General features: G+C 40.6%; 1 protein-coding gene across 2 annotated transcripts in view; it reads right to left on the bottom strand.

Moving 5' to 3' along the window:
• Positions 1 to 21,214, bottom strand: part of NEDD4L (NEDD4 like E3 ubiquitin protein ligase) — a gene marked incomplete in the record, with an annotated part of 461,078 nt that extends 439,864 nt beyond the window's left edge. For both annotated transcript variants that reach the window (XM_036757634.1, XM_036757643.1), the window contains 1 exon segment: positions 20,560 to 21,214. In XM_036757634.1, coding sequence (XP_036613529.1) covers positions 20,560 to 20,607 — 48 coding nt within the window.
• Between the last annotated feature and the right edge of the window lie 4,472 nt (positions 21,215 to 25,686).

The raw sequence follows: 25,686 nt of genomic DNA, 5'->3' as shown, positions 1-25,686 counted from the left end.
GAGTCAGGAGGAACTGAATTCAAATCCAGCCTCACACACTTGACACACTATCTGTAGTGACCTTGGGCAAGTCACTTAACCCCAATTGCCCTGCCTTCCCCCTTTCAAAAAAAAAAAAAAAGAAGAAATAGGAATCCATAGAAGATTTAAAACAAGGGAAGTGTGATTGTTAAACCTGCACCTTAAGAAAAAGATTTTGACCACTGAATAAAAGATGGATCGCACAAGGGAGAGACTAAAAGCAGGGTTGGGCATACAGACTTGGTAGTCATCTATGTAGAGATGCAGGTGTTAGTTGAACCCTTGAAAGAGGATCACCAAGAGATACAGAATACAGAGTGAGGAGGGGCCCAGCATAGAATCTTAGGAAGAACCTTAGAGACCTAAGGCTTAGGAGGATAGGCATACAGCTAGGTCCCCATTAGTGCTAATAATAAATTCCATCAGGGGGCAGCTACATGGCATGGTGAATAAAGCATCGGCACTGGAATAAGGAGAACCTGAGTTCAAATCCAGCCTCAGACACTTCACACACTTACTAGCTGTGTGATCTTAGGCAAGTCACTTAACCCCAATTTCCCTGCCTTCTCCCCTCCAAAAAAAGAAAAAGAAAAAAAAAGAAATTCCATGAAGTTATTATTAGTCAATTTGTATTGCATGTTGGCATTGGGTTGGAACCAATTAGCATATATTACATAATTGTAACGTCAAATAATGTGAATTCAAACACTTGCAATCTTGCTGCAGATGGTGATCCAGCAGAGGAAGCTGAGTAATGCTTACTCAAGTCAAAGTAGAAGGAAGAGAACCCAGAAAGAGCAGTGCCATGGAAGTCAAAGGAGATGAGTGCCTCAGATGAAGAGGACATCTATAAAAATAGGTGCAATTTAGGATAAAATATATCATGTATCATGTAAAATACTCAGAAGAAGGAAATAACTCTTCCCCCTAAGAGGGTCATAGAAGCAATTATGGAGAATCTGACATTTGAATTGGGCTTTGAAGGAACGGACTTTTAAAAAAGAGAGGTTGTTGAAAGGTGATGAGCAAACTATTTATTTAGAAGCACTTTTTGTATGAGCAAAGAACTGAAACCACAATGGATGCCCACGGATTAGGGAAAAGCTTAAACAATTTTTGATGTGCTACTTACATGGAATATTGCTACAATGTAAAAAATGATGAAAATTATGAACATAGAGAAGCATGGAAATGCTTATATAAGCTGACAGAAATTGAAATAAGCAAAACCAGTAAAACAATACAGTTGATGATGCAACAGTGTATTTAGAAACAACAACCAAAATTAACACAGAATGTTGTACGATTGTAATGACTAAGTTTGCTCAAGAGTGATAAGAATGCAGTTTCCTTAATTCTTTGCAGATGTGAGGGACTTGTGGCTGTGAAACACTACATATAATGTTGAACTTAGTTTATGTATTGGTTAGCTTAACTAAACTGCTTCTTTTCTCCATCCTTAATTTCTATTCTTTGTTTTAAGGGCTGGCTAAGGGAATGGAATATATTGGGAAATAAGGTAATGGGAAAAACAAAAGAGCAATAAACACTCAAAAAGAAAAAGAAATGATGGTGGAGGGAACAAAGGTCTAAAAATGGCAGTAGAGAAGTGAGTATATTTGTTTCTCTCAGAGTCCATGAATAATGGCCTTTGGCCAGAATAGAACTTTGAGGAAATGTTCTCATTGGGAGAGAAACCAGGTTTCAAATTATGGTCAGAAGTCAGAAGGCACATTCAAGGAAAAGATTAAAGATAGAGGATTTTTTTCCATAATAAAGCAGGAGTTCCTTGGGGCTAACAGGGCAAGCAGAGAAATAGAATGTGAATAGTCCCATCATGACACCAGGCTTTCATAGTTCCTTCTCTCCACAGCTTTTCCTCTGTTTTTCACTCTCTTCCTTGTCTGTAATATCACCACTCTACCTAAGACTATCTAGTTCTCTGTATTTCTTCCGCTTTTTCTGTAGTTTTTCACTGAGGTGCTCTCATATACTGAACTATTTTAACTAAATCATCAAAGAAGTCTTGAAGGTATCAGAGACCTGAGGAATTAGTCCTGGATATTGCCCTAGAGAAGAGCAAATGATTAGATATGGAGGGGGATGGGGCGGCTAGGTGGTGCAGTGAGTAGAGCACTGGCCCTGGAGTCAGGAGGACCCGAGTTCAAATCCAGCCTCAGATACTTGACACATGTACTAGGTGTATGACCTTGGGCAAGTCACTTAACCCCAACTGCCCTGCCAAAAAAACAAAAAACAAACAAATAACACAAATGGGGCATTCACTTGGCTTTTTCCCTTGATATCACTACAAAGGTCCAGACAATGCCTACTCCTACAGCTCCAGGCAGACCAACCAGTAGGATCTCTCTGAGATCCCTCTTTCTCTATAAAATGCACCTTCTGGATATCTGGGTTAGCCAACCGTGTCCCTTAGAGAGGCTCCAAGCCCCTCATGAAATGTGGGAAACCAAAACAACCACAGCTCCATTGGCAGATCATATCAAAGACTTCTTCCTTAACTCTTGTGTACTGTTTGTATTCTTATCTGGATTAATCTTAAAAGTATAAACTCAATAGGACATCTACCACCATTTTAAAAGCAGTACTGAGGTGTGATACAACAGGAAACATTTCCTGTTTGAAAGTCAAACAATTGAGAGCTGAATGTTCAGTAAGCAAGTGTGTCCTCACCAAGAAGTACTTAGCTAGAACATTTATACTACCAGCTTATAGCCACTTAAAAGTTTACACTGAAGATATATCCAACATTGCTTTCCAACAGCCAGGAATAAAGAGGAGGGTTTTTTTTAACCTATGAATTTTTAATGTGTTACTAAATTTATACTGAATACTATCTGCAAGCTAGTTTCCTATTTCTGTCAATGGCACTGCAATTCTCCCTGCTAGCCTGGGACCAATATTGACAGAAATAGAGAATCAGGAGAAAGAGACATAGCAAGCAGGGGAGTTAGGGTTAGGTAGGAAGGAGATGAGCTCAGTTTTTTGCAATATTAAACTGGAGTTGCTGGAGCGCCAGCCTCATAGAAATGTCAAAGAAACGTATGGAAGTTGGTATTGAAGCATGAATCTGAGAGTCTTCTGCATACAGGGGTTAATTGAACCACTAAGAATAGGTGAGATTGCCAGAAGAGTGGGGGAAGGGGGAAGGGGGGGTGGAGATCTTTCAAAGAACCAGACCTAGAAGAGAATTTAGCAGTTATCTAATACAAATCTCACCCTCCCCTGATTTTACAGAGGAGGAAACTTAACAAAGGAATTAAATGTTATATTCAAGGTCACAGAAGTAGTAAAAAGAAGAGTCAGAATTTGAACTCAGGTCTTGGAACTCTAAATTCCAGGAGAGAAGGAAGAATGGAGAAAAATTTTTATCTTTCAGACAATGCTCTGAGAAGGGAGCTCTAGAACCATATTGTTGCTAAATAGCTGTCTCCCAGATTAAAAAGGGATTTCCCAGGCATTATGACACAGGATCACATCTTCTAGCCAGAGAAGGAAGACTTCTTGGGCAGAATTTGCCTGGAACAAATATCAAGTTTAAGAGTTCTGGAATCCATCCTTCTAGCCATAAAGGGGATTTCCTAAATATCATGATTCAGTAACAAAGCCTTCTAGCCAGTGGTAGGATATTTATTGGGCAGCCTTCCTGCTGGTGCCACCTCTACATTACATTTCATGCTACCTCACAGAAACTCTAGATGTCTTTAAAGTATAAAATACTTGCCACCTCCTAGGTATTTCTAAGCCCCTTCCTCCAGTTGTTAGAATTCCCTTCCTCTTAAAATTATTACATCCTACTTTGTATACGCTTTACACTTAGCTCTGTCTACATGTTGCGCCACCCAAGTAAATGGAAGCAGCTTAACGGTAAGACCGTTTTCATTTTTTGTTTTGTTTTATTTGTTAATTTTGTGTATTGTTTTGTTTATTTTCATTTTTGTCTGGAGCAGCACCTTATACATAACAGAAGCACAGGTTTGGGACTGAAAGAAACTTTAGAGGCTGTCAAGTCCCTCATTTTAGAGAGAAAGAAACAGAGGCCCAGAAAGACAAAGTAGCTCATCTGTCCAAGGCCACAGGTAAATAGCAGCAGAGATTTTGAACGCAGTTCCTCTGATTAAGTTTTTTTTAGACCTACATGCTTGTTTCAAGTACTACACATGGAGCTTTGAAGAGCTGCACATAGCCCTATGGCCAAGAAGGTTACGGAAAGAGCATTACATCAGAACATTGCTTCTGCTACCGCTAGTGAAGTCATCTCTGCATGTGCTTCCCTTCCTACTGACTTCTTAGCTCCTTCTGGGCAGGGACCACTTCTGTCTATCCCGCAGCACTTAGTATTCTAGGTGCATCTAATGGAGCACCTCATGCCACCATCCCCCAGAAGTCCTAGACTATAAAAGGCACTCAAAAAGTGCTTACTGAATTGAATTGACTCTTTCAATAAATCATGTGGGAAATGTTAAAAATCATCTCCAGTGTATAATTAACTAGAGGGCAAGAATTCCTAAGTATTGCCTTGCCAGTCTGCTTTCTTTACAGACTACTGAGACAGAACCAATAAATCCCACTTAGACTGCCATCAATGCCACCATGTTATCTGGGACTGCCTTACCCAATTCATTATATTGACATGAGATGCAAAATACTGTTGACAGTCAAAATGGATTTGTAAGTCACCTTTCTGTTCCCTTTGATTATTAGTCACTCGAGCAGAATTTTATTCCATTGTCCTGGGTATTCTGTACATAAGTCAATAAGAATCTGCTAGGTCCATCTAATGTGAATATCTCTGTAGTTTTTACTAGTATTAGGAGCTGGCACTTGGGAAATAAACACCTAGAAAAAATGAGCATCCCTCCTTCTTCAAAGTACTTTGCATAATGTCATATTTCTTTGGTGTTTACTGACTTGGATGATGGAATATGGGCTTCTGCAGGGCAGGGACTACGTTATTTATGTCTCTGTCCCCAGCCTAGCACAGAGCCCAGCACATAGTAAGTACCAGTTAAATTTTATCACTCCTGCCACAAAAAGTCTCTCTATTGGAAGGGGTGATGAAATTGAAATTTGTTTCAGTAGGTTCAACAACACAAGCACCTGGACTGAATTGAAAATGATAGATGACATCATGGGAGCGGTTTCCACAGACTTTTATGGTCTGGCCTGGGAAACCACACACAATGTTGCAAAAAAATGATTGCTGAACTTGGACTCAGAGGACCTGAGTTTTAATCCCTGGCTCTACTCTATAGACCTTGTATCCCCTTGGACAAGCTGTTTAGCCTTTTAGGGTCTCTGTAACCTCATCTATAAAATGAGATTAGACCAAATGGCATTGATGATACTATGAATTTTTGGAACAGACCACTCAAACATTGTGGATTTCCTATATTTCCGCTATGAGTTCTTAACGGAGTGGTAGAGTTAAATTTAAGGAGTGGGGGAAGTATTATTGAATCTTTGGCCTAAAAGGTATTATAGTTTGAAATGATTAAAAAAATCCAAAAAGGCTTACAAAAATTCCTGGATCCATCCCTAAAAAGAAAAATGTTTGGGGAAAATCTGTCTCCCTTTTTGAGGCTGAATACACATACACACGTGTATGTCTCATCTAATACAGAACTTCACAAAAATCTTAGTATAGCATTAAGCTTTAGTTGGTTAACACTACACTAAGGCTGGGGTACTTCTTAGTGTAAACTTTAATAGCTTTAATATTTTAAGCTTTAATAGTTTAAAACTACATGAACTGCTTCAGTAGCTTAAAACTACACTAAGGCTAGGAGACTTTGTCTGATGATTCCCCCACACCTACTCCAGCGCTCCCCCAGACCTATTATTTCATTGATAGACCAATGGAATTTTGCCTGCAGTTGCTTTCAAGATCTAGCCATTGGGGGCCACTCTTTAGGTGGTGAAATCACATTAAGATGGTTAATGTTTTTCTTTTCTCCCTACTCAGGACACCATGGTGAGAAAACTCCCTCAACACTGATGAGCAAATATTCTCCAACTAAAAATCTTAAAAGAATTGCTTGCCACTGAGTTCATAAGTGATTTGCCCGGGGGGCCATACAGCCAGCATGCATCAGGGCCAAGACATAGCATTGCATAATCTTTTTCTGGCAAGCCTTGGAGTGGGAGATGAAGAATTTAACCCTGTACCAACATAAGGGGTAACACCTAGCTCTTGTCTTACTTAGCCTGATCAGTATGAGGGTTGAATTCTAAGTATTTCACAACCCTTTCATTTCTATGTCAATACCTTCCCCCTCTATAAACACTCTGCCATTCCAGAATCCTCTTTTTATCAGTGGTATGTTTATCAGTACCTCCAAGGTAAAGAGACAAGAACTACAACACACCTGATTTCAAGAAAGTTCTACAGTCTAATCCAGGCTCACCCATAGCTGTGTTCTTAGATCATCAACCCACTGAGCAAAGTGGGGAGGGGTTTTCACCTTTCTTTAGTTCAGTACAAATTATACCATAGTTTAAATAGTAACTCCTCTATCCTTAAGCACAAAGCAAACTGCCTCTTATTTCTTTTGAGATCTAAAATCTCATGACCCATCTCCCTCAAGACTCTTTGTATTACCTGTTACCAAGACTCCAAAAAAGAATCAACATTAGGTCTGGGCCACACCAAACAAGTACTTCCCCAGGGCATAAATACCTGGAAGAGTGTGAGATTTAGAGACAGAAAACCTGGGCTGGAATCTGAGCTCTGCCTCTTACACATGTGACCTCAGGCAAGTCATTTAACATCTCTGGTCCTCAGTCTCTATATCTGTAAAATCAAGGATTGACTAGAAGACCTTAGAAGTTCCTTCTACAAGGAGAAGGAAATGGTAAATTACTCTAGCATCTTTGCCAAGAAAACCCTACTAACAGTATTAGCATGCTACAGTTCTACAGGGTCACAAAATGTTGACACCACTGAAAATAACAACTAGTTTAAAATCTATGATCCACTTAGACTACAGTAGATTGGTAGGAGGAAGGAGGAGAGACTAAGCATTTATTATGTGCCAGGCACTGTGCTAAAAGCTTTACAAATGTTATCTCATTTGATTCTTACAATAACCCTATGGGATGGGCTTACAGTTTACAGTTGAGAGAGCTAACACAGAGGTTTAGTAACCTGCCCAGGGTCATGCAGTTACTAAGTGTCTCAGGTTAGATTTGAAATCTGATCTTCTTGACTCCAGGCCAGCAATTTATCCACCGTGCCACCTGCAGAAACCTAATTTGTAGCAGCTATTAATTCTACCATCATGTTCCTCGCAACTAAGCATAAGCATATATGTGTGTGTATACACATACACACACACTAATGGCTTATAATCAAAGTTAATGTTTCCTCTTATTATGGTTATTAATAATAATAGCTTATGTCTGTATATTGTTATTTAAATAGATCTTTATATTGAGTATCCCCAAAAAAATCTTAGTGCAGTTTTAAGCTTTAAAAGAGGTTTAAAAACTTAAAGCTGCATTAAGATTTTTACAAAGAAAAAGATGAAAGTGCCTCTGGAGGTGGCCAATCTCGAAGTGATTTCACCACCTGTAGAATGTTCTTCTATGGTCTTTAATAGTAACTTTGGTCAAAAACTCAAAGCTGAAAAAGAGACCAAAAAATTTTCTGTTCCCACCCCCTACATGTCATGAAAACATAAAGGTATGTTCCTTGTCTATGCTTCAGTATCTGCTACATCACAGATCAACTAAAGGGAAAACCAAACATAACAATTTAACTGTTCATAAAATTCACTGAGCATTTTAGAGAATGTTAAAATAATGCAGCATCTTCCTATCCTCTCATTTTGTAGAAAAAGAAACTGAGGCCCAGAGAGACTCAGGGATTTTCCCAAAATCACACAGCAAGCATCAGAAGCAGGATTTGAAGCCTCTGACTCTAGAGCCAATGCTCTATTCGCTCCAACGTACCATCTTCCGTTATGAGTTTAATTTGGGATCTTTTAAGTTCAAGGTTATTGTTATTGTTCAGTCATGTCTAACGCTGCATGACCCCTTTTAAGGTTTTCTTCGCAAAGACACTGGAGTGGTTTGCCATTTCCTTCTCCAGCTAATTTTACAGATGAGGAAACTGAGGCAAACTGATTGAGTGACTTGCCCAGTTTCACACAGCTAGAAAGTGTCTGAGGGCTGATTTTAAAGTCAGGTCTTTCTGACTCCAGGCCCAGTACTCTATCCACTGCAGCACTCAAAATTCAAGGTGCCAGTAGAATATTCAAGTGGATATCCAGCAGGTACTGGGACATCAAGATTAGACTTTAGGAGACAGATTAGGCCTGAATATATGCATTGGAATCAACTGACTAGAGATCATAATTGAATCCAGAATTACGAATAAGATTACCAAGGGAAAACGGAGAAAGAGAAGGTGCCCCAGACAAAGCCTTGGACAACATCCATATCTAGGGATGAAGATCTCCCACCTCCCCATCCAGAGGATGAGGATGCAGTGAACAGCTAAAGGGTGGTCCAACAGACAAGCAAGGACCAGGAGAGGATGAGTGACAAAGTTAAGCTTTTACAGCAATTTTGTTGGGTTGGGCTGCTCTCCACTTTCCAGGAAAATGTTCCAATGTACGTCATCTCTGGAACATCACCCCACTTTGCTGCAGTTATTAACTTCTAATGATGTTTTACACAAATGCATTATTTTAAAAATACACTTCCAAATCATCTCATAGAGCTAAATCCCACTTGAGATATATAATAATAATAATAATAATAATTATAGCTAACATTTACATAGTGTTTACTATGTGCCTGGCACTGTGCTAAGCACTTTAAGTTGTTATCTCACTTGGGCCTCCCAACAACTCTGGGAGGTTGTTACTATTATTATCCCCATTTTGCAAATGAGGAAACTGAGGCAAACAGGTTAAGTGACTTGACCAGAGTCACACAGCTACTAAATGTCTGAGGCCACATTTGAACTCAGGTCTTCCTGACTCCAGGCCCAGCATTCAAACCACTGCACCATCTAGCTGCATTTAATAGCTGTCTGATCCCCATTTTGAATTCTGGTCTTCCTGATTCCAGGGTCCAGTCCTGTATCCACAGCTCTTTGCAAAGACAATCCTTTCATATTTACTGAACACCTTGCATTTTGGGGAGGCAACTCTGAGTGAATTGTTTATACTGTTGCATTTTTACTTACTAGAAACAAACTAGTAAGGAAAAAATTCAAATGAACAATACTACAGCTATAATTGTGACCTCACGTCTAAACAAGCAGGAGGAAACAGCTCCCTCCAGGCTACTGGCATTCCTGAAGCCTCCAGAACATTCAAACTGCAGTCAGACAGCTTTCAACAGAACAAAGCACCTGCTGCCTTCATTTTGACCCTTTTTTGGAAAGGGTAATCACAGCTATACATAGCTTGGCATTTAAATCTATTCCACCTGGTTCCTGGTGACATATACCCTGTCGACTCACAAAGAAGTGAGCCGATAAAATGAGGAAAACTCACATTGATCCCAAACCCCTAGACTGAAGAAATACAGGCCATCTCCCTTAAAAATACCATTTAGTACAAATAAACTGGGGAGAAATGCGGTTGAAGATAGGGAGAAAGTACAAATCATCATGGAAACACTTTGCAAATTCCCAAGAGACAAAGTATTGCTGTTGTTCAGTCGTGTCTGACTCTTTATGACCCCATTTGAGGTTTTCTTGGCAAAGACAGTTTGTTATTTTCTTCTCCAGTTCATTATATAGATAAGGAAACTGAGAGAAACACATTAAGTGACTTGCCCAGGGTCACTTAGTTAGGAAGTGTCTGAGGCAGGATTTGAATTAAGAAAGATGAGTCTTCTTAACTCTAGGCGCAGCACTCTATCTACTGTGCCATCTAGTTGCCCCAATACCAAGCATGATGCTTTCCTTCCACATAGAAAAAAGCACTTAATACTGTATATACCTACTGACTTTAACTGGCTCTCCCTGTCAGAGGGAGAGGGGGCATTGCTCTTCCTCTTAACTCTTGAGTTGATACTTACTGAATGGAACTCCAGTGCCACTATTTACCCGAAAGCTGCAATTCTTGCTCTGCCATCCACTTTACAGGTATATTGTCTAATGACCTAGGCAGAAAGGTGCACCAGGGCGGGAGCAAGAACTGTCCCACTAAAAGAGGTGGCAACTTCCGAGAATACGGAAAAGAGTATGAGGCAGCACAGAACTTCGTTCTTCCACTGATAGCATATGATTCTGCACAGTACCTTATGAGACCAAACAAAGGAACAGCAGAGGTCTGCATGCCTTCCCTGCTCACTGAACGAAAAATGAGGTAGTGACCCAGTGACTTTAGGTTGCAAAAGCAGATGGTAACTTGAGTGGCCAGGCAACTAGGGTGGCAACAGAAATTCTGGATCCTAAGAGATAACAAATCCTTTTCCTTTCCTTGTGAAGTTTCTTACTTCTATGAGACTCAGCCTAGTCACCATCATAATTTCTCCTCCCTTGCCTCTTTCTACATGCCTCAACCCTATAGATCATGAACTTTTTAAAAGATCCGTGGGACCTGATTTTCAAATGCAAGCTTTCTTGTAGAGAAAGTGGGTTAAAAAGAATTATGAGTTCATCTTTCAATGGAAGCCTATTTGCCAAACAAAGAATTCACCAAGTACTGTACAAAGTTACTGTGAAGTAATTGGATAGCAAAGATTAAACTTGGGAAATCCTGGTTCTGTCAAAGACAGTGGACCAAAAGGTGTGAAAATTAAGCTGGCGATACTAGTTCACAATTAAACAGCACTCACCACAACTTTAAGAGGTAGGAAAGTATTGTTAAATCCAGTTTAGGGATGAAGAAACTGAGCTTGCCCCTTGCTCAAAGCTAGTGAATATCAGAAGCTGTATTTGAATCTTGGCCCAAGTTCACTTCTGAATCTAAGTACAATGTAGTTTTTCTGCTCTACCAGGTTGCCTTTTTGAAGTAGCCTCAGGGCAGGAGTTCTGTTTTTTTGAAATCGTGGACCCCTTAGGTAACCTGGTGAAGCCAACTGAGTCTTCAGAATAATGCTTATTACCTACATTCATAATGAAAGAAAATACTAAATTTTAGAGCTAAGAAATAATTTGCTAGCTAGCTAAATGAAGATGTAATACTTTTTTTTTCCCATCTAAGTTCATGGACCAATGAAATCTATCCATTAAGAGGACCCCAGGTTAAGAACACTAGCCTTAGAGGATTTTGCTGCCTATTCTAGGGCTATTTACTCAAAAACACCAACTCTTGACTAAAGCCTAATTTTTCAATTATATCCACTATTTAAAGTACCTGACCTTTTGGGCTTTGTCTTTTGTTTCTGCTCTTTCTAATTATTCTTTCTGCCTTGAATCAAGGTAGGATTTAAGGCTGAGGAATGACCACCACCACTCTCTTGTTAGAGTTATCCACAAGAGTTAAGGTCACCAGGCGCTTTTAATTAAGGTCACACAACCTGTAGCTAATAAAGGCAGAAGCAGATTTCAGAGTCATCTAAGATGCCAGCCCATTCATATGCTCAGTAACAAGAGGGATCTTTCAAACTATATCCCATGGAAGCCTAGCACAGCAAAGAACAATCAGTTCTGACATTGCTCAATACCTTTCCTGTGGTCCACTTTGATATTAACTCCTTCTTCTGCCTTTGAGTTTCCTTCTGTCTCTGCCCTCCCATCCTAGGCTCTGGCCCCTGCCACCTCTGGGCTGAATAACAAATTACTACGGAAAAATTCTGTTAACCTCTCTAGTCTCACTTTTTTCACCTATAAAATGAGGATAATATCTGTAGCACCTAACTATCCACAAGACAATGAGCTTCACATCCATTATCATTGAGTACTGTCATATCTTTTAAATGGGTCATGACAATTTCATAGGACCATAGGTTTTGAGTTGGATGGGACCTTGGAGGCCATCAAATCTACTCCCTTCACTTTAGAGATGAAGAAATTGAGGCTGAGAGCTAAATGACTCACCCAGGGTCACACAGAGAAGTGTGTGAGGCAGGATTTGAATTCAGGTCTTCTTCAGCTAGGTGGGGCAGCTAGTTAGCACTGTGGATAGAGGACCCAGCCTGGAGTCAGGAAGACCTGAGTTCAAATTTGGCCTCAGACACTTACTAGCTGTGTGATTCTCGGGCAAGTCACTTAATCTTGCTTGATTCAGTTCCTCAGCTGTAAAATGATCTGGAGAGTGGGGCAGTTAGGTGGCGCAGTGAGTAGAGCACCAGCCCTGGAGTCAGGAGGACCTGAATTCAAATCCGGCCTTAGACACTTGACACACTAGCTGTGTGACCTTGGGCAAGTCACTTAAACCCAATTGCCCTGCCTTTCCCCCTACAAAAACAAAACAAAAAAAAGCTAAAAAAAATGATCTGGAGAAGGAAATGGCAAACCACTCCAATATCTTTGCCAAGAAAATCCCAAATGGGGTCACAGAGGGACAGACGGGACTAAACAACTGAACAACAATAAGAACTTCCTCAGTTCAAGCCCAGCCCTCTATTCATCGCGCCATATTGTGTCAGATCCAATATTTGAACTCAGATCTCAGCTCTACATCCAGCACTCTCTCCACTACCTCCCAGATATATGATATCCACATCTATTTATTTATATGATATTGATTTTGCAAGGTGTAGTAACACCTGAGTGTTCAAAAGAACACTCATTGCACATCTTCCCACATGTCTTCGGGCCTGGTTCTCATTGTAATTGTTTACTAGTAAAACATCATCTTCTAAAAATAGCACAGTTCAAGTGATTGCCCATCACTTAGAACTCTTGTCCATGATCTTCCCTCAGTTCACCACATGGGGGTTCCTCCACACAACACGGTTGGGATCCCATCTTTCCTTCCTGCTGACATCACAGGGATGTCAGTGAAGCACAGAGGTTACGCAATGATTATCCCTCCGACCCCTCCCCAGGACTAGACCATCTTCTTTTTGGAGCAGACATTTCCCTAAGGACATCTTTTTCTCTAGGTCCTGATCCTAGCCCCTGATTTGTTAGATATTGCAGCCTGTTAACATCCACTGTGCACGTCCTTCACTGCCTTCTGTGTGATAACTCATTTTTAATTCTTTGGAGATTGTGGAGATTCTGTATGACCTTCAGCCGTACAGCACGGGTAGAATACTGGCATTTTAAAATGGACTTTCGTTTCTGACAGAAGTTTGGAGTCAGCATTGACCAATCAAAGACAGCCCAGTCCTCTCTCTTCCTCCTATTGGATTCCTGGCCCAACTCTCTATCCATATATAAATGTACATATATAGAGACAGACAAGTGATGTGAACTGTCCATCTAACCGCACAGTATGAACTGCACAATAAGGATTCTTTAGTGACTTAGATGATCTGCAAAGACAAGAACCTGCCTTAAAGGCTCTCAACAACAAAATTATACAAGATTCTACAAATCAGGGGAACAGAGATGTAGAACAATTACATATTGGGGCAGCTAGGTGGCGCAGTTAGCAGAGCACCAGCCCTGGAATCAGGAGGACCTGAGTTCAAATTCGACTTCAGACACTTGACACATTTGCTAGCTGTGTGACCTTGGGCAAGTCACTTAACCCCAATTGCCCTGCCTTCCCTCCTCCAAAAAAAAATTTTTTTTTAAATAACAATTACATATGATGTCATACTTTTCTGGTATGTGGGTTAGTTTTTCAAGACTTTTCTTCCTTTCTTCCTTTTAAAAATTCTTTATTATAAGGAATGGCTCTGGGAGAGGGTACAGCAGAGGGATATAGTAGGAAATGTAGATGACATACAAACAAAAGATTAAAAGATTCCACAAATGATATAACATAAATAACCTTGATTAATTCTCTGATAATTAAGATCAGGCAAGTCATAGCACAAGACAATGGATGCTTCACCACTGTGGTGGAAGACATCCCAGGCAGAATTTTAAGTGAAAAAGGGATTCTCTTTCGATGGTGAGGTCCTCCAGATGGTCCTGTTTGCAGGTGACACAGAATACTGAAAAGAACTGTAAACCATTCAAAGGAGTTTGGCCTTTACATAAGTGCTTAATAAGTGAGATAAACATGAAACCTCATTGAGTTTTGGGGTTTTTTTTAAGCTGTAGCAAACTATGGCACATACAATAAGTTTATGTACTCCACTTCCTATGATTCACTCATGCTACTCAGCATAGTGATACATGCATACAACAGGCATTAGATAAATGATTATTCAATGAAATCAGTTGTCAAGCTCAATTCTCTAAGTTCTCAAATAAAACCACAAAATTCAACTTTGTCTTACCAATTATGAGTGGTTTTCAAATGATGATAATAACAGCCCTAGTAACTAATATATAGCACGTTAATGTTTACAGAATATATCACATTCATTGTCTCATTTGAGCTTCCCTTTAAAAAAAGGCCATGAGGTAGGTTCTACAAGTATCATCCCTGATTTACAGAAACTGAGAGGTTAAATGAGTTAACCACAATCATAGACTTGTTATTAACTGTCATCAGCAGAATCTGAACTCTAGTCTTGCCTGATTCCAAGTGTAAGGCTTTCCACTCAACTATACTTCCTCTCATTTAGGCACATGTAATTTAACTTAACCTTCATAATATGCATCAACAAAACGGAGATATCTAAATGCATACACAGCCAAGGATATAAGAAAAAAACCTACTGAATTATCAACAGAATAAGTAACCAGTTTGTGTATTATTCCAATACCTTTATTTTTCTGTCTTAAGTAAAATATTTAGATTATTTCACAGTTTACTGGTCCCCTTTCCCAGGATAGTTTAGGTTAACAAGGGCGAGCAGAAATCCAATGAAATTTGCACCTCAGATAAAAGTTTCGAATGAAAGTGTCACTAAAACTGATGGCTAACAATTTCCACACCTGTACAACAGGCATTAAAATATTTGCATATTAATAAATGCAATAAATGCCCCTGCACTGCATTTGGGAAATTGAGACAACATGACCTAATGGAGAGAGAGCTGGCTGACTTGGAAGCCAAGAGGATATGGACTCAAGTCCCAACTCTGACACATGCTGGCTATGGGACCCTAGGCAAGTCACTTAACCTCTCAATGTCCCCCAGACAACTATCTAAGACTATAAATTACAGAAAAGGCAGAAATCTGTATCGGTAGAGGGGCTTTCTTCATTTGTACCAATGAAATCACAGGTTCAGTCACAACACTTCTTTTTGGAAAATTGTCCAATGCTTTCTAATGATCCTATATACTGGATTGGTCACAAGTCTTGCAAACCCTAATATGCAAGGAATAAAAGTTGCAGGCAACCCAAAAAGGCAACAGGAGAGACATGGTGGGCAAAATCGGACTACAGAGCGCTTTTAATGATTTAGTATATGCAATAACTGGAAATAAGAGATGTCATTCAGGAAATGTATGATTAGAAAATCAGATGAGCCTGTCATACAATGAGAACTCAGCATAACAGATATAAGAGGTAAAAAGAAGTAGAAAAAGGCCTTCAGCACATATACAAGAACATAGGATAAGAAAATATGAATAACTTTCAATCTATATGAGTTGAGCAGGTACTCACATTAAAAAAAATCACTGATAAAATGAAGTATCATCACATAAAAATTCTATTCAACTCAAAGCTTGTAACATAGGCAATTTGGCATTAACATGCGAAATCCTGACCGACTGGTCTGCCCCACCTAAATAGGGAGGGCTACTGGAGATTTGCCCTAGGATGCTGATAGTAGGATCCTTCAGCATCATAAAAACACCTGAACTTAGCAACATTTGTTAAAATATGTGTTTACCAAATAGGCTTGTGAGCTCTTTCTAGGCCTGGCCTCATCCTGGTTCCCCTTCCCACCTACCAACCACCCCCAACCCCAGAAACAGCCTCCTAAGCGTCAATACTATGTGAACTTTTTCCACACACATGGACCAGTATCCTGGGGTTTCTGTGGATTTTAAGAGGCATTTTGTGCCACTTGCCAAAATGGCTACTAACTGCTCAGTTCAAGGTATGGATGGATGAGTTGTATAAGGAGAAGGGGGGAAAAAAAGAAAGAAGCAGGCCACCCCATGGTCAGCCCAAGGCTCATATTTGAGCCCCCATTCATTGTAGCCACCCAAAAAAATATTATATCTAATATTCTGAAATCCCTATCCTGGTTAAACTACAGAAATTTTGCCTGATGGATCTATTATTCTCCTCAAATATCTTACTTAGGTTTTTGAAATGAGTCGGTCAATAAACAAAGAATTACAGTTAATATCGTGTTATATTCATGAGAAAAATATGCCCCAAAGTGCCAATGACTGCCAAAAAATGTCAAGGACTCAAGCCAATTGCAAAAATTGTTCCAAACTGATTCTTTCAAACTAAACTGATCTTTCTAAGTCTTTATTGAACCTCTAACAAAAGTCTAACCACACCCATTTCCTCCCTGCCAAAATTTATGCTGATGGCATTTTCTAACTCACTCAAATTGAACAGATTCTAATCAAAATCAACTTGAACTAGAACACATGTGAACTTAGCATAAATATATATATTGATCCTGTCCAACCTAATCCCCCCCAAACCGCCCCCCACCCAAAAAATGTTATTACCTTTTCTTACTACAGTAAGTACATATAGTAAAACTAAAGCACTGGGTGACATTGCCTCCCTACCCCACCCTTCTAGCAACTATTTTTACAGGTTCAAGCAAAGCAGTCTTATCACCTGATATTAATGGACTGCCCAATGTATTCATGACAGTAATAGACTTCAAGAATCAATCATTTAATCAATAAGTATTTATTAAGCAACTATTATGTGCACTGGGCTAGGAGCTAGAGACACAAAGACCAAAAAAAAAAAAGGAAGGAGAGAGTGAGGGAAGAAGGCAAGGAGGAATGAAGGGTTACATTAAAACTAATACATAAACATCCAGATTTGCTTAAAAGATTAGACATAGTTCTGTTTTACTTAAAAGCTTATTTAAAATATAATTAGTTTGATTAACAAAATTACTTTACCATTGACTTCTTGAGAATAAAATTTCATTTATTCAAATCTACTTTATAAAAATGAGAAAGTCCTGTATTTAAAATGCCTTTGAAAACCTGCTATTTGAAGGAAGAGACAGGTATCCATTCATGATTTTTCTATAGTAGTCTCCATCTTCATTACTATATAACTGACTGAAAGGTATAAAAAATACAATTATCTTGCCCTGTTTATTGTTTGTGATGGTGGGGAGAGGCGGGGGAGGATTGACTTGGCAGAAGAAAATGCAGTCTTCAAGACTTTCCAACAATCCCACAAATGTGGATGACACATGGATGGATTCAACCACTGAAAAAACTCTGTTAAAACTCTCAGCTTATCAATATCAAAGAAAGCAAGTGGGAGAAGTGTTCACCACTGCCATGGAAGATGGCTTTCACACTTCTGAGCAGTCCAATTAGGAAAGGATTTTCATAAATATAATGAGGTTGGAGGATGACAGAGTGCACATTCTATTAAGCCACAGGACACTACAGAGCCTCCTCAGTGCTACCTAAAGAAAAAAAAAAAGATTGCACTAACAATCTACATTAGAAAAGCCACATAGATGATTTATGCCCATTACTCAGATTATCAGATTATACCATATACATACATACACTTGGACCATGTTGTGAATGGACACCGAATAAGGCCCAGAACTAAATTTCATTAGACACTAGCATTTCAAAAACCATATCTGTTTTTCTTCTAGACTGACTGCAAGGAATCTGGAGAACTAAACTAGCTATAATACCACTACAATTTGCTGTTAATATTTTGCAGAAGCATTCCTTGGCTTTCCAACAGCCAAAGTGTTACAGTATAAAACCTCTCCTCCAAACAAAATGCCAAAGAAATATAGAGTCATCAAAATAGCACTGCTTAGAAATGAGAAGACTGATGAGATTTATCCTGTTGATCCATACAAGAACATTTGTAGCACTACATGGAAATGTCCACGATGGAAAATAAATTTGATTTTTTCATAGCCTGTTAGTCATTTATATATACAAAGCCCCAGAATACTTTTGTGAAGTAATAGATATAGAAAGATGGATATAGATATATATCATATATGTATATATCTATATGTATTTATATAATATATAAATATATGTTCAGCCTTCCTTTTTGCTCTACTCACAAGTTAAGAACATTATTAACCAACCTAGAAAAAAAGGTGATAAGACAATCTCTCAGGAGCACACTGGATTCTTAAACTGCTTCCAGATATCAACAAAGCACATTAGCACATAAAAACCACAGCTATGTGAAATCTACTCATCTACTGCGCTCCTGAAAGCAAAGCATGACCTAAAACAAACCACTCCACACATTACTAGAATATTTTTAAAAGTATATTTTCACAGTTTTTTCCAACAATCGTGTTATGTTAATAACCTTAATGAGACAGAACTGCAGCTGACTCTCACCCACAATACCTCAGCCAAGCCCCAGCCTCTTTGTTTGGAAATGTCTTTATCTTACCAGCCCTGGAGGCTCTCTGTCTTCTTTCTACTGATATTAATAAATAAGGAGGAGGAAGAATAAAAGAAAGACCGATTGGGAGGAAGGAGTGACAGGCCTAAAGATTCTGGAATTCCATAGCTTTGTCAAATAACAATATTATGCAATTAATTACATAAAAGGTGAAATTATTTTAAACACAGTATTCCATCACATAAATACATGGGTTTCTGCATTATAATCAGATAAAGGAAACCACAGGTGTTTCCTAATCCATCTTTAAGAATAAAGTGCAATCCATCCGAACTAAGAATTACCGGATAGATTCATATACCCTACACATTTTGGCATAAAGGTTCATTTGCCCATACACACTTCCCCAGTGTACTCACACACATATACATGTAGGGTGCCAACAGTAGGTGGGTAACAGATGCCTACATCGCTGTGAGAGAAGCCATAATGTGGGCATGTCCCGGATAATAGCCTCTCTCTGAACCCCACCCCCTCACCCGGAGAATGAAAGGAGAAAGAGGGAAGAAAGAGAAACCAAGAAAGCCTGAATTTCCAGGCATCAACTTTTCATGAAATGCACAACCGACTAGGATAGGAAATACCTCCCTGCTGAGTAATGCTTCATGGATTGTAAATTCACCTCTCCAGAGAAACAAACCTGAACACGCAAACACAGCCAGATGGGGAAACCACTCCTACCTGCTCCATACAGCTTCTCTGTCACTCCGGCTTCCAGGGTGATATTCCTCCCACTCCCCTTTTTGGCATGGAAATACACCAATAAGAACCGAGTATACAGCTTGCTAAGAGGGCTGAGCTGTGATTTACCAGGCTCGTAGCGAAACGGGTGGGGGTGGGAGTGAGGGAAGGTTTCCCAAGGATAAAAACAATGCCTTTTTCATTTAAATAAACATTGTTTGGGTTGTGGATTTGTATGTATGTTTTATTAATGAAAAGAATCCAATGATCTTCCTTCACTCTCAATCCATCCACCTCTGAGATCTTAGCCTCTGGATCCCTAGGAAGGAAAATGGCTGGGCGGCAACCACCCATCTAAGTTTCCTAAAAGCACCTGCAATCCTCTTCACTCCCACCCTCACACATACGCGCTCATACATAAACAATATCAATCCTCCAACCAAACTGTGTATCATAAGTCTGTGTATTCATATGCATACACAGCCAAACCTCTTCACCCATCTTCAATGATAAATCTCTCACACTTACACGTAAGTCCAACGGATCTAAAACAGGTGACATTAATTGGGAAGTTCTCTGCAGAAGTCAGTTCATTTCCTTGCCCAACCCCGGCGCACCAAGAGTCTGCCACTGGCCCCCAAGAGGGACGCGACACTAAAGAAGCCTGAGGCGAGAGGGAAAGTTTATAGAAAGCTCCAAGTTCCCTTTCTCCTCTACGCCCGAGGGTACAGGAGAAAGGCACCGGGCGTACTTTACTTCTCCTTCACACTACAAATGAGTGTTTAGACCCCAGTGCCAGGGCCAGTGCTTAGGGTGTTCCGCCGTTTTATTTACAAACAACGCGCTCCCTGGGCGGGGAGAAAGAGGCAGTAGCAAGGACTAAGAGGAGAGGGCAGAGGGCAGGGAGCGGAGAGCAGCGGGCAGGAAGAGGAGAGAAGCACCCAGGAGGATTGCGTCCAGCTCCGGGAAATCCGAGCTGCCGAGTGGCCCCCGTGCCGTTACCCGGCACTCTCGGGACCCTTCTTCACCCGCTGCTACTGCGCCCTTCGCTAGAAGTCCTAGGCACACATGCTCCAACATCAGCGCCCTTTATAAAGGAGAGGGAGAGCAGGCGAGGAGTTCCCAGACCCCCACCCTCCACCCTGACCCTCCTAGGATTCAACCCTCCCGCGTACGCGAAACTCCCTTGCTCCCCCGGGAAGTGGAATAGAGTGGGGGTGGGGCGAGGGTGACAGATGGACTCAGGGCAAGCATACCAACTCACGAGAGGTATAGGGGAGTAAATCACTTACTTCATCTTCGGAAAGTCCATAGACTGGCTCCCCCAGCCCGGTCGCCATGGAGCCTGGGGGCAAGAGCACCCCCAACTCTTGGGGTAGAGGGGGACGAGGAGGTTGCTGCCCTCTCCCCTCTCCTGAATGCTAAGGCGAGCCCCAGCGGCTGCAAGAGCTACTCTTTGGACTTCACTCTTCTTCCTGGCCGCCCCGGAGATGCACTCTAGCCCCTTGGGGAAGTTGTAGCCCGAGGTAATACCAACGCAGTTAGTGTTAATGCAAAGCAGGTAAGGGAGGTCCCCTACGGTCCAGTCCGTCCTCCCCACTCCAGCCGGGGCCGCTTCCTTCCCGGGGAGGCTGCTGAAGCCTGAAGGCTGCGGGGAAATGCGGGCTGGCGATGAGACTAGAAGGGAAAGGAAGGCTAGAGGGATGGTGAAAAGCTCTCAAGCAAGTCCTTAGGCTCTTTCTTCTTGCTGCTGCTCTCGCCGGCTCCCCTAACAGAGCCCGGACTCCAGTGCTGCTGTCCTTCCTTCTTGCTGCTAGAGCTGCCCAACTCTGGAGTGAGCGCCTGCCCGGCACGCACACGCGGGGCGGCTTGCCTCCCCACGGCTCTCCTGGCTGCTGCTGCTGCTGCGGAGACTGCTGCTGCTACTCGGAGCCGTTTGGCTTTCTCTCCTCCTCCTCCTCCTCTTTTTCCTCCCCCTCCTCCTTTTCCTCCTTCTTCCTCCCTTCCTTCCTTCCCTTCTCCGCCCCCCTCTCCTAGCTGGCTCTCAGTTCACATTAACCCGGCTCACATCCTCCCCACCACAACCCCTTCCTCCCCTTTCCTCTCTGTTCTCTCCTCCTCCTCTTCCTCCTCCTCCTCCTCCTACTTCCACCCGAGGCCAGTGAGGGGACCCTCCCTCCCTCTAGTTCTCTCCTCCCAGTCTCACCGGGGCGGGAAGAAGAGCCCACCAAGCCAATCACAGGCTTCCGCCTTTGGGGGAGGATAGATGGTCAGGCTAGGTTGGTTTGGTTCGCCCCCCACCCCCATTCCCCTGGTTTAAGTGCAATTATGTTACCCAAGGGGATGGGGTGTTGGAATGAGTCTGAAGGGGCGTGAACATGTGGGGCTTCCTTTTGGGAACTAATCTATACTCCCGGGCTCCCCTGTGTTGGGGGTGGGGGTGCGTGAGGGGTAAAGGAGCTGGATAGACCTTTGCGGTTGCAGGATGAAAGGACTTACTTCCAAGAGAACAATAAGATGTCCATCTCCTTGGCCTGTTGCTTTTTGTTTGTTTGTTTTATTTACAATCCCGGGTTTGGGTTAATTTTGTTAAAAATCGGTTTTCTTTTCCCCTTTAAATTATTCTTGGCAGCCACGGTAAATACGGACTTGGCTACATTGTCAGCTTTGCTGGAACGGATTTCTTTCCCCAGCCCCCAGTCAGGGAGAGGCTGCCCCGGTGTGGCCAAGAATCGCCAGTGCCGGTGTCAACCCTGGTGAAGTGAAAGGCTGGGGGCCCAAAGCTACACACCTACTCACTTAAAAACAGATTGTTGGGTGCTCCACATCCCAAGGAAATCATCTCTCAGACCTCGACGTTAAATACCAAATCTTAACTCCAGGTTTTCTGTTCGCATGAACAAATGGTTAAGGCGTTCTTTAGTAACGTGGGGCTCTCCCACAGCACACCTACTAAAAGAAAGAACTTGGACTGCTGCCTAGCATAGCAATTCATTTAATTTTTCGGAATTTATAAAAATGCAAGGGACAATATAAGACTTTGATGAGTAACTTAAAACAAATATGGCGCATGAATTTTTCAGGTGCCCTTTTCTTCTCAAAAAGGTGCTCTTTTAGGCACTAAATACTGATGTAGATAAAATTAGTAGTAAGAGCATGCCCCTCACCTTTGGAAAGTGAACGAAATCGTGCCTTCTGAGGTATTACCATACTAAACTTTAGATTCCTGATACTGGTTATGATTCTGATACCAAGCTATGCTGAAATACACTTAATAAAAAAAGTTTTTTAAAACAATTTCAGAGAACCCAATCTAAGAAATAAGGAAGGAGAGAAATTCAGAAAAACTTTGAAAGTTTATATGAACTGATTCAGTGAAGAAAGAACAACCACAAGAACAATATACACAATGACTATATTAATGCAAATAAAAACACCAGTTCTTTAGGGGAAGATGCTGTTGTTTCTTGGGGAAGAAAATTTAGTAAGAATAGTGTCTCTATGCTGTCTCTATGATGGCCTCAAAGAATGCTTTCCCCAATCATACATTAAAATCGGGCCATATCTTTTTCAAGAAAAAAAGTATCAAATCCTTAAACCCTGCGAGTGTTGATTCAAACTTGAACCCTCCTGTACCTCACTATTGTTATTGTTTCACAAAGCACTAACTGATAGATAAAATAGTGTCTTTCAGAGTCCCATAAAATTAATATCATTCACTCAGAGAATTGGAAAACATTTAAGCAACAAATTTTTAAATGGCTAGAGAATGTGCTGCCCCCACCCCAAGTTCAAGGAACAGAGCTGTTTTAGAATCCTTTTACTGGATGATTTAAAAGGGAGTCCTGAAAAACAGTTTAAGTTACATTCCTAGCATTCCTTCTTCACTTAAAGATTGCAAGGATCAGCCAGATTTTTCGAGATCCTTTTGTTTCATGACTATCTAAATGGATATGCAACAGAATAGAACTTGGAAAATGAACAGACCCCAATTTGTCATGAAAGCAATAGAAAAATGCATTGCAGGCTTCAAGAATATCAAACAAGTGAATATTCTGCATTTTCCTTAAAGAATTTTTTTCTAGGAATGTTCAAAATATACATCCTGCTTATTATTTATTTTCTTTAAAAGTGATTCCAATTTAAGAAAACCCTAAGTCAACACATATTATGCAATCATATAGCTACAGTCTCCAGTTTCCCAGGATCATAAAATCATAGATTATGAGCTAAAAGCAACCTTATTAGTTAAGGGATCCAATCCCTCATTTTATAAGGAAGTTAAATAACACATCCAGGGTTACACTAGTGAGAATGTGAGTCAGGATTTGAACTCAGCTGCAACTAACTCTAAATAATATCTTCTTCACTATGTCCTGTTGTCTCTCCTACAACTAAATCATCTACTTCACATGACCATGCATCTTATTTTGAAGTATTTTTCAGGATAGAGATTCTATAATCTCCATTGGTGTCCACCTGTCACCTCACTCTTGCCTGTAGTTCCAAGAAGCTGTAGCATGCAGAGGAGTCACAACCCAGTAAATGTCCAGTGAATGGGCTAAACCAGGTAACGGACAAGGTTATGGCAAGGTTGAGGGTAATTGACAAGCCTCAAACCTGTGGTGAGTTAGAGGGTTGTCTACCCCAACCATGTGATGACTTCCCTCAGCAGAACAGGCAGATGACAACAATTTATTCCAGTGGCCATGAAGGTGGTAGAAACAGAAGCTGTGGAGTGCTTAGAGCTTAGTTAATTATGGAAGAAGTTAAGGTCTTCTACTGCATCCCAGGCCATTGCCAGGTGTCTTGACTTTTATCTTGCTACTGGACTTTGATGACTCTGGAGGAGAGAGTGAGTCTGAGGATTTTTATGCAACCCTGCCTCACTTAAATCCAATTTATACACAGGTCAAGATGTGACTTGTGGTCATTGGTCCTTTTAAAAATGAAGGATGAACAACAACATTCCAGTATTTAATAACTGATTGTCAAAAACACTTTCTAGGAATATAAAACTCTTCTTAACCCATATATTTTTATTCTGACCTCAGTACAAATAAAAGATAGTTATTCACTATCATAGAACTTGTAGAGATATGAAACACATTATTTAGTATTATAACATTTTTCAGAGAAGGAAATAGGACTAGAGAAGGTAAATCATGTGCCTAAGTTTACAAAGTAGTTAAAGGAAGGAATAAAACTCCTATCTCCTGATTCCTGGTTATACATTTATATCATGTATCCACATTATGCACAAAATCACAAGACTATCCCTTTCATCTTATAGATGAGAAAACCAAGGTCCAGAAAAGTTAAATGACTTGTCTAAAGTCACACAGATAATAACATACCTGAGATTTGAACAAAGGTCTTTTGACTCTAAATCCAGTAAACATTCTACTACACCAGGCCCCTTCATCAAAATTTTTCTAATGGTCTTTGAGAATTTCTATGGCTGAAAAATTCATCAATCCATAGCCAACTCCTAAAAACTAAACTATGCAAGTCCTTGGACAAGAGTACTTCAGTCCACCACAAAACCTGTACTTGAAACCTCTGTAACTTGATAGAGAGGCAGAATAGTATAGGGGATAGAGAAATGGACTCAGGGTTAAGACCTAAGTTCAAAGACCTTCCCCCACTCCATATTGGTTCCATCACTCTGGTAAAGTTATTTACGGCAGCCAGGTGGTTCAGTGGATAGGGTGCTGGGCTTGGAGTTAGGAAGACTTGAGCTCAAATCCAGCCTCAGATACTTATTTGTTGTGTGACCCTGAGAAGTCACTTAACCCAATGTGCCTCAGTTTCCTCATCTGCAGAATAAGCTGGAGAAGGAAATGGCAAACCACTCCAGTATTTTTGCCAAGAAAACCCCAAATGGGGTCACAAAGAGTAAGACATAACTTAAAAATGACTGAACAGCAACAAAAAGTTACTTAAACCCTCAGTGTCCATAGGTAATTCTTTATGACAGGAATTCCTATTTTTGGATAAATAAGCTTGCCTTTTAAAAATATTTTGATAATTTTATCTAAATAAAATTAGCTTCCTTTGTAATTCAATGCATTTTATTTTATGCACTTAAAAACTTTATTTTGAGGAAAGGTCCACATGTTTCACCATATTGCCAAAAAAGGGGAAGGAGAGTCTATCATATCAAAAAAGGTTAACAACTCCTGAAATATGACTGTAAATTTCCCAGAATGTGACCTGCATTCTCAGAAGTCACTCCCCAATCTGATCTGCCAATTCTCTATACCAAAAAAATCCCAGGTTCAATCCCATCTAATTTGGTAAGCATTGCCAGAACAGATATTCCACTGTACCAGGATCAACCACCTATGGTCAGTTGCACACCACCATAAAGCATCCAAATAGGACTTCATTGAATTGAATGCATATTTGAATTCATT

This window comes from Trichosurus vulpecula, chromosome 1 (genome assembly GCF_011100635.1).
Source record: "Trichosurus vulpecula isolate mTriVul1 chromosome 1, mTriVul1.pri, whole genome shotgun sequence".
Taxonomy (NCBI): Eukaryota; Metazoa; Chordata; class Mammalia; order Diprotodontia; family Phalangeridae; genus Trichosurus; species Trichosurus vulpecula.
The sequence above is the reverse complement of the archived record's forward strand: the minus strand, read 5'-3'. Positions and strand labels throughout refer to the sequence as shown.